The sequence below is a fragment of the Populus nigra genome, chromosome 8 (genome assembly GCF_951802175.1).
Source record: "Populus nigra chromosome 8, ddPopNigr1.1, whole genome shotgun sequence".
Lineage (NCBI taxonomy): Eukaryota > Viridiplantae > Streptophyta > Magnoliopsida > Malpighiales > Salicaceae > Populus > Populus nigra.
Window position 1 is genome coordinate 10,563,627 of NC_084859.1, and position 13,261 is coordinate 10,576,887.

The 13,261-nt window shown below is 33.6% G+C and overlaps 1 protein-coding gene across 4 annotated transcripts; it reads right to left on the reverse strand.

The window, feature by feature from the left end:
• Positions 1 to 3,561: 3,561 nt before the first annotated feature.
• On the reverse strand, positions 3,562 to 11,938 carry LOC133700565 (chaperone protein dnaJ 13-like). 4 transcript variants are annotated; one of them, XR_009843434.1, is made up of 14 exons: positions 11,501 to 11,938; positions 11,044 to 11,330; positions 10,402 to 10,599; positions 10,200 to 10,314; positions 9,739 to 9,825; positions 9,145 to 9,233; positions 8,333 to 8,417; positions 7,143 to 7,196; positions 6,379 to 6,459; positions 5,572 to 5,649; positions 4,752 to 4,991; positions 4,339 to 4,410; positions 3,907 to 4,019; positions 3,714 to 3,826 (listed from the first exon to the last, which is right to left on the reverse strand). XR_009843434.1 is itself a non-coding variant. In XM_062124133.1 (13 exons), exons 1-13 carry the CDS (start codon positions 11,642 to 11,644, stop codon positions 3,773 to 3,775), a joined length of 1,620 nt encoding a protein of 539 aa, XP_061980117.1. In that variant the 5' UTR covers positions 11,645 to 11,936; the 3' UTR covers positions 3,562 to 3,772. The 4 variants fall into 4 exon arrangements, 2 of the variants coding, with proteins under 2 accessions (XP_061980117.1, XP_061980118.1); XR_009843435.1 differs by lacking the exon at positions 4,339 to 4,410 and having other exon boundaries at positions 3,562 to 3,826; XM_062124133.1 differs by lacking the exon at positions 4,339 to 4,410 and having other exon boundaries at positions 3,562 to 3,826; positions 3,907 to 4,014; positions 11,501 to 11,936.
• Positions 11,939 to 13,261: the final 1,323 nt, after the last annotated feature.

The window sequence follows — 13,261 nt, forward strand, 5'->3', positions numbered from 1 at the left end:
TTTCTCTGAATGTTCAATCGAAATTTGGAAATCACTCCTTGTCTCCGCTCATATGGTTGCTACAACCTGAATCAAGATACCTTAAGTTGTTGGACTAGTCTTCTTTTGCATCCACAGAAGCTATCAACAACACTTCTTCTTTAGCCTCGGTGAAGTTTGCCTTCGTTTCCTCTTGAGGGCATTGATATTGAAAATGCCCCAACTCATGATAATTGTAGCTCCGAACCCTTGTCGCCCTCTTCCTCTTGCACGTTCTATACACCTTCCTCGGCCGCTTCCTCTCCCAGGTGAGTGGTGGTCCAGGCTGACTTTCAAAGCATGTTCCTTCATTACACGGCCAATAATTCTTTGCTCATGCACAAGCAGGCTGCTTTGCAATTCATCAATCTAAAGACCATCAATCCCATTAGATTCCTCAATGGAGCAGACCACATAATCATACTCAGATGCCATCGACCTCAGAATCTTCCCAATTATCATCACATATCCCCTATTATCTCCATGGATTCGCATCTTATTGGCTGCTGCCAGTGTTATTGCAAAATAGTCATTGACAGATTTTCCCTCCTTTCATGTGAAGCATCTTGAACTCCTTACGAAGAGCCTGTATTTGTGCACGCTTGACCCTAGCTGTGCCTTGATATTTCTTCTTCATTGAATCCCGAATGTCTTTTGCTATGCCCTTCAAGATAGTCTCTAGTACGGATCGATATATGGCTTGAAACAGGTAATTCTGGTCTTCAAGTCTTTCAGCTTGTGTGTCTAGTGCTTTGAGTTGTGCCTCAGTTAGGACAGTTCCTTTAGGATACTGCGTGCTTCCACTCTCCACTAGACTCCAGTACTCATTGGACCTCAAGAAAATCACCATCAGCATACTCCAATGATCATGTTCACAGGTTGCCCGAATTCACCCCCTTCTGCTGCCATTGGTACATACTGTTGCAAGTTAGAAGACTTCGGCTTCTTTGTTGGCCAGGCCCCGTTGTAGCTGCTTTGATCATACCTTCGAGAATAACTACTTGGGAGAATGCTCCTATCATTAATGAAGGGAAAACATGTCTTATATAAAGCCTTTACAACATTGAAAATAACAGAGTTACACTTGAAGAAAAAAAAAACCATGACTGACAACCCCCAGTTTCGTGGGCTTCCTCTAAAAAAATATTCGAACACTAATTGGTTCCCTGATGCCTCGGAGTTGTCTGTGTTCATCATGGGGGGGGGCAGCCATTTCTCGCTGCTCACAAATTCTCTCCATTTGGAAGCTATAAAACATTTTCATGAAAGTTTTATCTTGAGTCCATGGCGATATCTTCCTTGGTATTTCTACATCAGAAATATTAGGGAACTGAAGCATTACATTCTCTGAAAACCCAAGAAATGGTATGGATATTATTTATTAAAAAAAAAAACACTTAACGGGTGGTAAAAACAATGTTCCCCTAGACAAATGCACTTTTGATGGTAACTATGTTTTTACTATCTTGCTCTTCAAAAAAAAACCTCACGGGGTAATACTTAGGGTAAAATTATATTTTTTAAACCATTTGGACATTTTAAAATTGATAGAGGATGAAAAGTATACTTTGCTTTTTATTTGCATAGAATGACTTTAATGTCATTAAAAATGAGAAATTATAAGGCTATTATAAAGGTGGTTTTTTTTTTTTTTTTGTAATTTCATATATATAATTGTATAGGAAAATAACCTATTTATCTTTATAATAAATAAAAAAAACCTTTTAAGTGGAAATGAGAGGTGTTTTTATCTTTTCACTTTCAAAAGCAGTTACCTAATTACTTTAAAATTTATTTTGTTTTTCTCCTTGATTTTTGTGTCCTACTAATTTTCAAATCAATCCTTCAATATTTATTTCCTTTTAATTTAATCCATGTTTTTTTTATCATTGATTGTTTTATTAGAAATAATTTATAAAACTGAAATCTTTTTTTCAATTTCATCCTCATTTAATCTTTTCATTTGTCAAATGCAGTCCTCATTCTTTTAATTGTTATTTATCTAGTATGAGATAATTTTTAGAATGAACTTTTTTTGTGATTTCATCCATCTTCAAATTTTTCCATGTTAGATTTTATCCTTATTTTTTTTATCATTGCTTTCTTTGCTTTAATAAATTTTTTAAATTGATTTTTTTTCCTGATTTCATCCTTTAATTGGTTTGGATTTGAACTTCTTGGTTGAGTCCGTGTCTAGTATTTCATAGGTTGCAAATTCAAGAGATTAACCCAACTTTAGAAGATTCGTTCGGATTTGTTGGAGTTTTTTTTCTTTTTTTAAGACAATATATTTTTTTAATTTCTTCCTTCAACATTTATTTAATTGAAGATTAAGCTCCATTTTTTATATGCTTTTTAAGTCTTTGTTTTATCATTTTTTTTATTTAATTAGGTTATCTCTGTTTTTTTTTATTTTTTATTCTTTAATAAATTTATTTAAAAAAGTATTTTTAAATTAAATAGAATTAATTGATTAAATATAAACATGGAATGCTCGCTTCTTGATATTTTATTCGGTATGTTTTTCAAGTCATTGCTTTAGTGATTTGTGCGACTTCTTTTAGCGTCATCATGTAGCCTTTTATAATGAGATTTGAACTATGTCAAGGTGTCCATGATGAACTGAGGTAAGTCTCCATCATGTAGCCTTTTATAATGAGATTTGAACTATGTCAAGGTGTCCATGATGAACTGAGGTAAGTCTCCAATAAGCTTTTCTTTTTTTTTCTTCCTGGTATTATATTAACAGCTTATTTTTTATAGTTAACTATTATCAAATATTATTTTTATTTACTTTTTTAATCAGATTGTAATTCAGTCATATTAATGACATGAATATTAAATTTTATTCATCACTATAATAAATTTGTTTTGCAATTGTATCCTTTTCGTGAGCAATTGCATCCTTTTGTTTTCTTTGTGCATTAAAGTTGTATGAAATATGTAAGTTAATTACAATATAAAAGGGTAAAGGGATAATTAGAAGTATAAAAGTATGGATATAAACACCAATGCTTTTATAAAATTGTTTCATTCTGCAAAATATTATATATAAAAAATTTCAAATTTATGATATTTGCCATCATATGGTATGCTTAACACAATATATGAAATTAGAAATTAAAACAATACATTTTTTAACTATACTTGCTACCCGAAGCATTGCCACACTAGAATTAGTATGCAAGCACATTTCCAAGGCTGACACAAGGCAGACTTGTCAAAACAAAAACATATTATTATCGTCCAAGCAGATGGCTGGTTCGCCTGGAATCAAGTATCATATGCATTCTGTCTAATTGGTGCTTTACTATATTACAAGTTCTCAAAATAGGTTCTCATACCCTCGCAACGGCATGTGTGGTAAATGTTTTAAAAATCACTGGTAATTGTAATTCATCTGAGAGTATGAGAACTTGTTATGGAAACCTCCTATCTTAAAAATATAGCATGTATTTTCACTCGATGCCTATAAAACCTGAAATTAACTGCTGGATTAAAAACCATAACAAAATAAATAAATAAATAAAAGAAGATAAGTGCTTAAAAAAATGTGTAACTGGCTTTTATTAGAAATGAAATGCACCACAAAATAATTATTCTCGTAAATGCTCTAATTGAACATGCTACTTAAACAACATGAAGTAACGAGTATGTGTCAACCGCTCGTCTTTTAAGTTACTTCAGAAGGCATGTAAAAGGAAGCAAAATTTGAGCAGTAACAGGTTCTAAATTACACTACTGTGAGAGACATTCATGCTCTGGGATTCTCGGGTATCAACAATGCTGCATAATCATCAACCTCCACCTGATTAAAAAAATGGAAAGTTGAAAAACTAGCGTTCATCATCGTGCCTTCAACGTAACAGCAAAAGAGAATTACAGTACCTCAAATATTTGGCCACCATAAGTGTACTCCACATGCAAAAGCTTAGGTTCTCCTGGACAAGGATCGCAGAAGCCCATAATTCCCGACTTCTTTACACCCTCATGAAGCTGCACTAGCATTTTCGAAGCCAAATTAAAACAAATGCCAAAAGTATGGGATCTAGACTAGAAGTGTGAGCAGTAAACACTGAGTGTGAAATAAACTGGCATAAATTATATTATCAAAGGTAACCAGAAAACATACAGCAGGCCTATCAAATTTATCAGATATATAACCAGTACAAGGAGCTGTACCCAGGATGTCAAGTTATCAAAAAAGAACAAAAAAACAAGAAGATGATAGACACTGGTTCAGGACAAAGGCATGCATATTCCTTTGGGCAATAACGAATATAAGTACAAGCAATTTATCAAACATGACAGATGGAATACATGGTCCCATCACACAAGGATGATCCTTAAAACACCTCAGATTTGCATTCGCTGCATTATCCCTCGATCCTCCTGGATGCAAAGATGAAAGTTGCAAACATTTCAGACTAAATAGGCTGCAGTTACAGCATTATTTTATGCACATATATTCTTCCTCTAGGTAGATTAAAAAGTACATCAAATGAACACTCAAATAGTCAAACAAGCATCCAACCACATACTTCAACATTTAGCCACAACACTCTCATGTTTGAATTAAAGCATCAAGTTTGTTGGTCATGTGACTAGCTCTCTCTAACACGCACACAAACACACTTGCATAAATACACATATATATGTTAATTTATCACATCCACAGATGGAACCGCATTTTAATATATAATTGAAGAAAACATGGTTTAAATGAAATATACCTGCAGTCGGCCAGAATCATTAATGAGGAAATTAAGAGGTATTGTAACATCAATGACTTCTGAAGCTGATTCGTTGTTTACTTCTCTTGATTTATCTGCTTTCTTCAAAGCTTTACTATTTCCATACACTGCTTTAGTGATTACAAGTCCATTTGTTTCTAACTGCCTACTTCTTTTCCTATTGGCCACAGTTTGTAATAATTGTTGTGCCTTTTCTGCCGCAATCCTTGCCTCTCGAACCTATAAAATGATCCAGAAGCATTCTTCAAAATCAATTAGGCTAATAATGAAGCTTGTAGAAAACCATAAAAAAAAGAGAAAGAAAGATGGATAAAGAAGCACGTAAAGGTACCAACTTCAGCCAGAATCTAAGTGACATTGCATTTTAGAACAGATGCTAAAACGCTCTGTATTTGCAGACACTCAGCATTCACTGTGCAAATAAGAGTAATAATTCTTTTCATGTAAAGAAAGAAATTCTATTAGAAAGACTATGCAGCACAACGAGGAGAAGACAGCCTACTGAAAAGAAAATGACAACTAAGAGAATAAAGTATTCTAATACCATTGAATATCATCATAGGTTTTAGGAACCTCCTCTAAAGGTGCTTGCAGTAAAGTGGCTGAAAAAATTAATGAATTCCTCTCCATTGAACTACTAACATAATTGTGCATCAAAACCAAATAATCAAGGATCTGGCATTTTCACAGAGCAGTCAAAATGGAACAATCAAGATTGGACATTGGCATATTATAAAGTTCCCAAAACCAAAAGAAAGCATAAACCATAACATCCTTAGGCAACCTACATAATCCATACCTGGGCAGAAGATCTCTCTTTAATTTCTGAAGTCTTCTGCTTTTCCCTTCGAAGGTAATAAGATTTGACTACGAATTTCTGCCATTATGAGGGTGCATAGTTAAGCAGATAATATACAAGTGACATTTCTGCAGTCAAAAACTTCTTTTGACCATCATGGTCAAACAATTTCATCAACTTATGGAAAGCAATAGTTTCAGTTGTCACTTCATCTCAAGAACCATACGAAGTCCAAAGTTCAGTTGTCATTCCAAGCACAATGGAAAGTGATAACTAGAATTTTCAGTAGAAATTAATATAAGCAGTAAGCAGCAATAAATGACAACCGCTAAACATGAATCAACAAAATGGAGACCCCAAAAAGCTGAGAATTCCAATAAGGAAAAGCTGTACTAAACAAACACTAAATTAGCCAGATATACTATGACATGATAATTAAAAAACGTGTATAATTGCCTGCTGTGTTCTGACCCCCAAACATCTGGTTTATGAAAGCATAGATTTATGTCAAAGGTTAAAGTGTTAAATCCATGCACAATGACCCCTTCCTGAAACAGGATTTAACCTAAGTTCTCTTTAGGTGTCTGGCTCCTGCCACCTGGGTTCAATTGAGTGTATACTGCATACTTTAAGCTGATAGGTTTTGTGAACATGGAGAATAAAGCAAAATGATAATATTATTTTCGATTACATTCTTGTAAGTCACAAACACTCCAGCTTACAAGCACAGAACTAAACTTAAACACGAATAAGATAATTAATTGTTTAGCATATAAGAGAAAACTTAAGAGTTGCATTTGTAATAACCTTGAGTAGGAAGTAAAGAGACGTTGGAATTACAAATGCTCCAATTGCAAACACTGGATTCAAATGCCTGGAAAGCAACATCTGCACAAGACAATCCATCAGCAACAAGATGATAAAAAACAAGAAGCAGAAAGGCATAAACACAGCAATACCGAGTTGCGAACAGGAATTAGCTCCACTTGCTTTCTTGCAAGTAAATAGAAGCATGCTAGGGTGACATTTACTATAACAGGTCTTCTCCATTCATTCGATGTTTTTAGAACCTTGCCAAAGGAGTGCAAAACGATATAAAAAGGAACAATTCTTTTGTTAAGAAATATGAGCAGAGATTTTTATATGCGTGCTACCATCTATTGGTTAGAAGGACATTTTGAAATTTGAAGGTATGTAATCAAATTTGTTTATCTCACTGGAAATTGAATGTTCAAAGAGATGTGGTTTTCCATATGCTTATTACAAAACAAATGAATATATCTATTAGATTATGTAAGGTTTGATTGACATATTTTTTTTACCTATATTAAAATGTCTTTAGGACTGTGTTAGGTTTAACTGATTTGTTTTTCCTACATTAAAAGGCAGTAAAATATTAATATTTTTTTTATTAATTTAATATCTTTTTCACTATTATATAAGTAGGAAAAATTTGCATTCAGAAAACACAATATCATATCCATCACACTTGACACAAAAACTAGTAGATTACAATGTCAAGCAAACATGACCTGTCAAAATGAATAGCTGAAAGGATAAGATTTTCTTACAGGAATAATCAACTTTTGTCCTCCACGGTGCAATTCAAACTTCCAAAAGATGCCCTGCCAAAAGAAAGAGAAAATAAAAGTTCTTCTTATGTTGGTGGTGCATCAGTTGGCATGTAAGTTAGGGTTATAAATTGAATGCATTTGGCCCATTATGTACACCAAAGAACATATCTATTTTTTCTTTTCTTTGTATTATAACCTGGGAGGATTTAACCACTAGGTACCATAGTTCATTGCTGATGCAGGATAGCTTTGGGGGCTGCCCTGGATCTGACTTTAGAGGCTGTTTTAGGGCTGTTTAGAGCTGCACGAATGTGGATCCTGGACAGAATATGAGGAAGGATGTGGGAGATTTCTAGAAGTCACACCTATAGGATAGAAAAAAACATAGAAAACACACCTAGGATTCCAAGGAGCCACAATGTTCTTAGCAGTCATACCTAAGGGAGATTGAATCACATAATCAAAAGCAAATTGTTGATATAAACTGTAATTAAAATATTGAAAGACTGCATAACTGTTATACAGAGATGCTAGCACTCCTAGTCCAGCAAGGACTTATTTTCCTATATAAGAAATCTATTTAGAATAGGAAAAACCTATAAAGCTAATTACTTTAGAACTAGTAGAATTTTAAATAGAAAATAACCTAGAACTGGACAATTTTTCCAGAAAATCAATAAATTACAAAAATACCCATCTACGAAAATAGAGAAATTTTGCTTCTTTTTTTTTTCTTTTGCATCAATTGCATTCATGTTTTAAGTAAAATTGCAGGAAATTGGAGCAAATGACTTATCCACTCTCTGTTTATTCCAGTGCCTTTATAGTCATTAATTGATATAGCATAATTTACATAAAGATTCCATTAGCAGAAAAGCTCTGGCTTCTTTATTTTCTCCAAGTATAATCCAAGAAGCATAAAAAAATTAACAAGCCACGCTGCCAAGGTAACAAATGCAAGTTTTGATAGGGCTGCCCTGTGAAAGAATGTTGAGAGTGACAATCAGCAAATTCTCCCTCAATGGACCCTGTACTTGATGGGATAACTGGATGATATAATGGTTTACATGTCCACCAAACCAATTCTATGGTTCATTCTGGTTTTCTAAGAATCAGGACATACAAACGGAATAGAAAAATAACACAAAAGCACAGCACTTGAATTTGGTCCTTTTGTTTTTTGATACCTGAATTCCAATTGTATATAGCATTCGAACTGTGCTGAAATTAGACAATTTCCTTCCCCCGCCAACTTCAACCTCTAACATAGTGCTGCAACAATAATTGATTCATTTTATGCATGTTTTATGAAGAAGTATTTACATAAAATATATGAGAGAAAAGTGAATACATAACAAACTATTGTCAACTTCTAGCTATCTGGTGCCCTAAATTTCTCCTGATTGGCTGTTTGTATCACATGGAAGTTGTGCATTACTCCTACTTTCCAACAGATGATGAAAACTTTCAATAGTTTTATAGTTGCTGTCATTTCCCATCAGTGCAAGTATTAATATGACCCAAATGCTTTGACTTTCTAATCTACAGAATAGTTTGTTTCTAATTAGTGACATGAAAAACTCCTAAAAATAGTTATAAAAGAATATGCACATCAGAAGTGGTTCCTAATAAGCTGCAGTCAAGTGCAGAATGAGGAGCATTTCTTTCTCTATCTTTTTTCCTTCTTGGTTAAATACCTCTTGAGAGTGATGGCTCCTATAATGGAAATTTTCCTCTCCCTTTCAAATGTGTGCTCCCACTCAACATCTTAATCCAAATGATATGGACAATAGTAATTTTAAAGCAGGATTATAACATTTCCTATACGCGAAGCAAACTTGGTCAATTAATGATCTATCTTGTACTAATGAAAACTCACTATATACATCTACTGGTACAAATGGGAACATGAAAAACTAGTAAATACAAGGAAAACACAATACAAATAATATTAATTGCTACCGAAAAATCCTCATTTATAAATATTTCGAGCATATACCTTCCAAATCTACCTGCAATACGACCATGAGACTTTGAAGAAAAGCGACAAGTATAATGTGCTGATGCGGCAAAAGAACTTGTGCCAATCTGCAGTCAAGTATCGTATAAAAACAAGAAAAGGGGAAGAGATGAGCATAAACTTAGTGTGAGTTTCTAAAAATAGCAAGAGCAAGGTGATATGTGTGGAATATGAAATAGCTAAAGATAAACAGAAAATTGAACATGATAAAAATGGAGGTTTAAAAGGATGAGAAAGAACAAAAGAAAAGTACATAGCAAATCAATTGGTCATGGGCAACTCGAAGTTAGATCAAATTAAATATAGGTCCTATTCTCTCACAGTTGATTGTAACCAAAAGGTAAACTTAGTGCAGATAACAAAGATTAAGCATTTGGCTAATTTGTATCAAGCAATAACTAGTCACTTTAAAATGGTCAAAGCATGTGACTTTAGAGCTTGTAGGCAAAACCCTACATAACTTGAAGCAGTCATGATATGGTTTGATTTTTCTTACTTCAAACTATTTCCCAAGGTTTTGTGGACTTTTTTGTCATTAATGTCTTGCCTGGTTGAAAAAGTAATTAGATGTACCTTCAGCTCTCCAGAAGCCGACATTTTTTCCTCCTTCTTTTGCCATCCAACTGCTATAGATGACTCAGGACCTAATAAAAGCTGTATCTGAAAAATAGAAAGTGCCGAACATACAACAACTCAAAGATTTTCCAATAAGAATACAAAAGATACTCAAACGTAACTCTTCTGTTTTATTTCCTTTTTGACCTTACCCATAATTCCACTAAATCAAATTGGTAATTGATATTTTTAAAGCGTCTGCGTAATTATACTAGAATGTATTTTATTTTATTTTATTTTGACTATGTTAAACCCTCTATCTGATAGATAAAATCAGCTGCATTGAAAATCTTGGGATAATATGCATCAGAGCCACTGACTGATTTGGTTCAATGCTTGAAATAAACATCCAGTTATATAATCATGCTAATGCTACAAAGCAGAAAGAAAAGCACATATAAATGAACAAAAGTATTTACATTTCCATTTGCCGTTTCAGAGAGTTGGCGGGTCCAGGTATTGGAAAGATTAATTGAGCCATCCCTCAGAGACTTTGCTATGGCAATTGTAGCCGTTGAGTGTGAAGATAGGTTACTACAAGATCGGATGAAAAAAAAAAGATAAAGCAAACCCAATAAATGTGCCAGATAGTTATGTAGGTTCCAAAATCAAATTCCCTACCGTGTTGTTTGCACACCAATAAGTGCTCGTAAACCAGCTGATGCTATGAATTCTATGGATGAAACTGGAGAAAGCTGGTGCCTGAGCACAGTCGAAGCAGCTCCACCACCAGAATTTCCATTAACTTCCAAATTCCCACCCATAGCAATCGCAGTACGTTTAGATAATTGAGATTGAACTTCGCTAGCCATAGCCATTCTGAGGAGGAAGTCAAGAGACCAGTTAACAAAGAAAGCAGGCACAAGATACAGCACTCATCTGAAATGCGATCATTTATTGAGAAACAAAATAAAATAGTAAAATTCAAGAAACACACAATTTAACAGTAATGTGCATAACTGCCGACTACCGTGATAATCATAATAAAATGAAACGTCATTTGATAACAAAAGTAAAATACTGCCTATGCTTGCTGGGTGTGCATGCACGTAAGAAGGCAAGAGAGAGCACAAAAACCTTTCGAGTTCAGTGTTGAATAAAAACAATTTGTTATTAGACCTTTTCAAATCGATCCTCACAATTTACATGACATGCTTCTAGAAAGTTTCTGGTAAGGTTATGCAGAGATATCATCAAACCATTTTAGAAGTTGACATCGGATGAAGGTTAAACTAATAATTAAAAATAGTGGGGGGACTGTACCCTCGCATAATGCCATCACCGTCCAGAAACTGTGGCATAGACAAATGGGCGAGTATAGTGCCAGAAGGTCGAAAATGCGCAAACATCTTCTCTTCTTCCTTCTTCTTTCGCAACCTTTGAAGCTCTTCCTTCAACTCTTCTACTTTATTGAGCTTCGGACCAAGCTCCAGACCAGAAGTTATACCTTCCATGCCATATATGTCATATATTTGCCTTTTATACTCATCCGATAATATTTCATAAGCTTCACATATTCGTTGAAAGTTCACTGTGGCTATTTGCTTCATCTGAATACAACCATTTTCAACCAAAATCACGAATCACAACGAAAGGAAACCAAAAGAAGCCCCCCCTTTAAGAAAAAAATCTCAGCCAATCACTCGAGTTGTAGACTTTTGAAAACTAGAAAAACTTTTTCTTAAAAAAAACAAGAAGAAGAAAAAGAAAAGCGAATTACATGAAAGTCCTGGTACTTGTCAGGATGATAAACTTGAGCCCAGTGTCGATAAGCCTTTCTGATTTCTTCATCGGTGGCTTCCGGTGACACTTGGAGCAGTGCGTACAGTTCTCTCTTCGGTGGTCCCGCCTCTTCTTCCTCCATTTTCTTCCTCTATGCTTCCTTCTTTTTTCTCTTTTCAATCGATTTACAAACAAACAAAATCAAGAAAAGCTTATTAGTTCCTATTAATTAAAATCAATTTTTACGAGCAGAGAGAGAGAGAGTATTTGTGCGTCTGCTCAAGTTTTGAGGATCAGCAGCCGGAGAGGAGGGGTTTGGGTTTTATTCCTTTCTAGTTGTTCAAGGGGTTTTGTTTTGCAATGCGTGGGGGTTCAGTCACTGACTCACTCGGTTCGTGGCCGTATTACTGCCCACAGTTCCGGCTATTCAGGATGAAACAAACTAACGTCAGACCCAAGTACATGGGGAAAGCGTTTGGGCTTTTTCATTTATCGAAGATTTGGACTAAGGATTGCAGACCGGCCCAATTTAGAATCTCGTGATTTGCCAGCCCAGCATAAAAAATAAAATGTTTTTTAAGTATAGTTTTAATTTATTTTATATGTTTAATTTTATTTATTTGTGTTAATTGAGAAAGATTGCAAACGGATTACTAAGTTATTGCATTTTTTTTTTTGCTAGATCTGAAAAGATGATGTTTTCATTCTACAAAAAAAAGATCTTGTTTTTTTGTTCACAATTATTAAGAAAAATACTTCCAGCAAATATATTAGTAAAAATATTTGCACTCTATATATTAATAAAAAAATTCAAAATAAAATATATATCAATAAAAAAAATTAAGTACCAGATTTGAAATAATCAACAAACAATAAAATATTTATAATTTTTGAAAAGTGTATTTCACCAAAATTAAAATGAAAATACTTTACTAAAAATCAAACCAAGCTTTTTTTTAATTGAATATCAAACTAACAATGCTTTGATGATAGGCAAAGAGGGGAGTTAGGGTGCTACTGTAAATTGTATATTTAATGGTTGTCATCAAAGTCTTTATTAATAATAATACTAGCTTAAAGATTAATATTTTGATGCATTAATAAATTAATTAATTGATTTAAGATTATTATACTTTAAAATAGTTGATGCGGTATCTAGCACATGTTTAAGCTAGGTGAAAGTAACATTTAGCACATGTTTAAGCTAGGTGAAAGCAACATTTAACTAAATTTACAGTTCATAAAGATATTTCAAATATGACTCATAACATCTTTTTTTTTAATTAACGTGAGAGTTCGAATTATCCCATAAATCCTGAAATTAATGACCATATAAGCCTCTAGTGGTTATCATATTAGCAATCACAGGGTTCAAACCTAAAATTACAGGGGGAACAAACCCCTTAATCCCACATTTTTACCACTAGATCACTTACCAAATAGCTGACTCGTAACATCTTACAAGCATTGAAGGTCCATATCATTCTTAAGCCAAGGAAATATTATCATGAAGATTATGTTTTAAAAGTATAAAAGAATGGAGTTTTAAGTGATCAACACCCTTAGGTTAATTTTTTATATTATAATTGTAAAATAACTTACTATATTCAAAGATAATCACAATGCTCTCTATTAGTGGTAGCCATAATTTTTTAAATGAGGGGGTAAATTACTAACAAATACTATTTATGTAGATATGCATTATAAATCAATTTAAAACATATATATTAATTCATTTCAAGTAAAATTAATTTTAAAA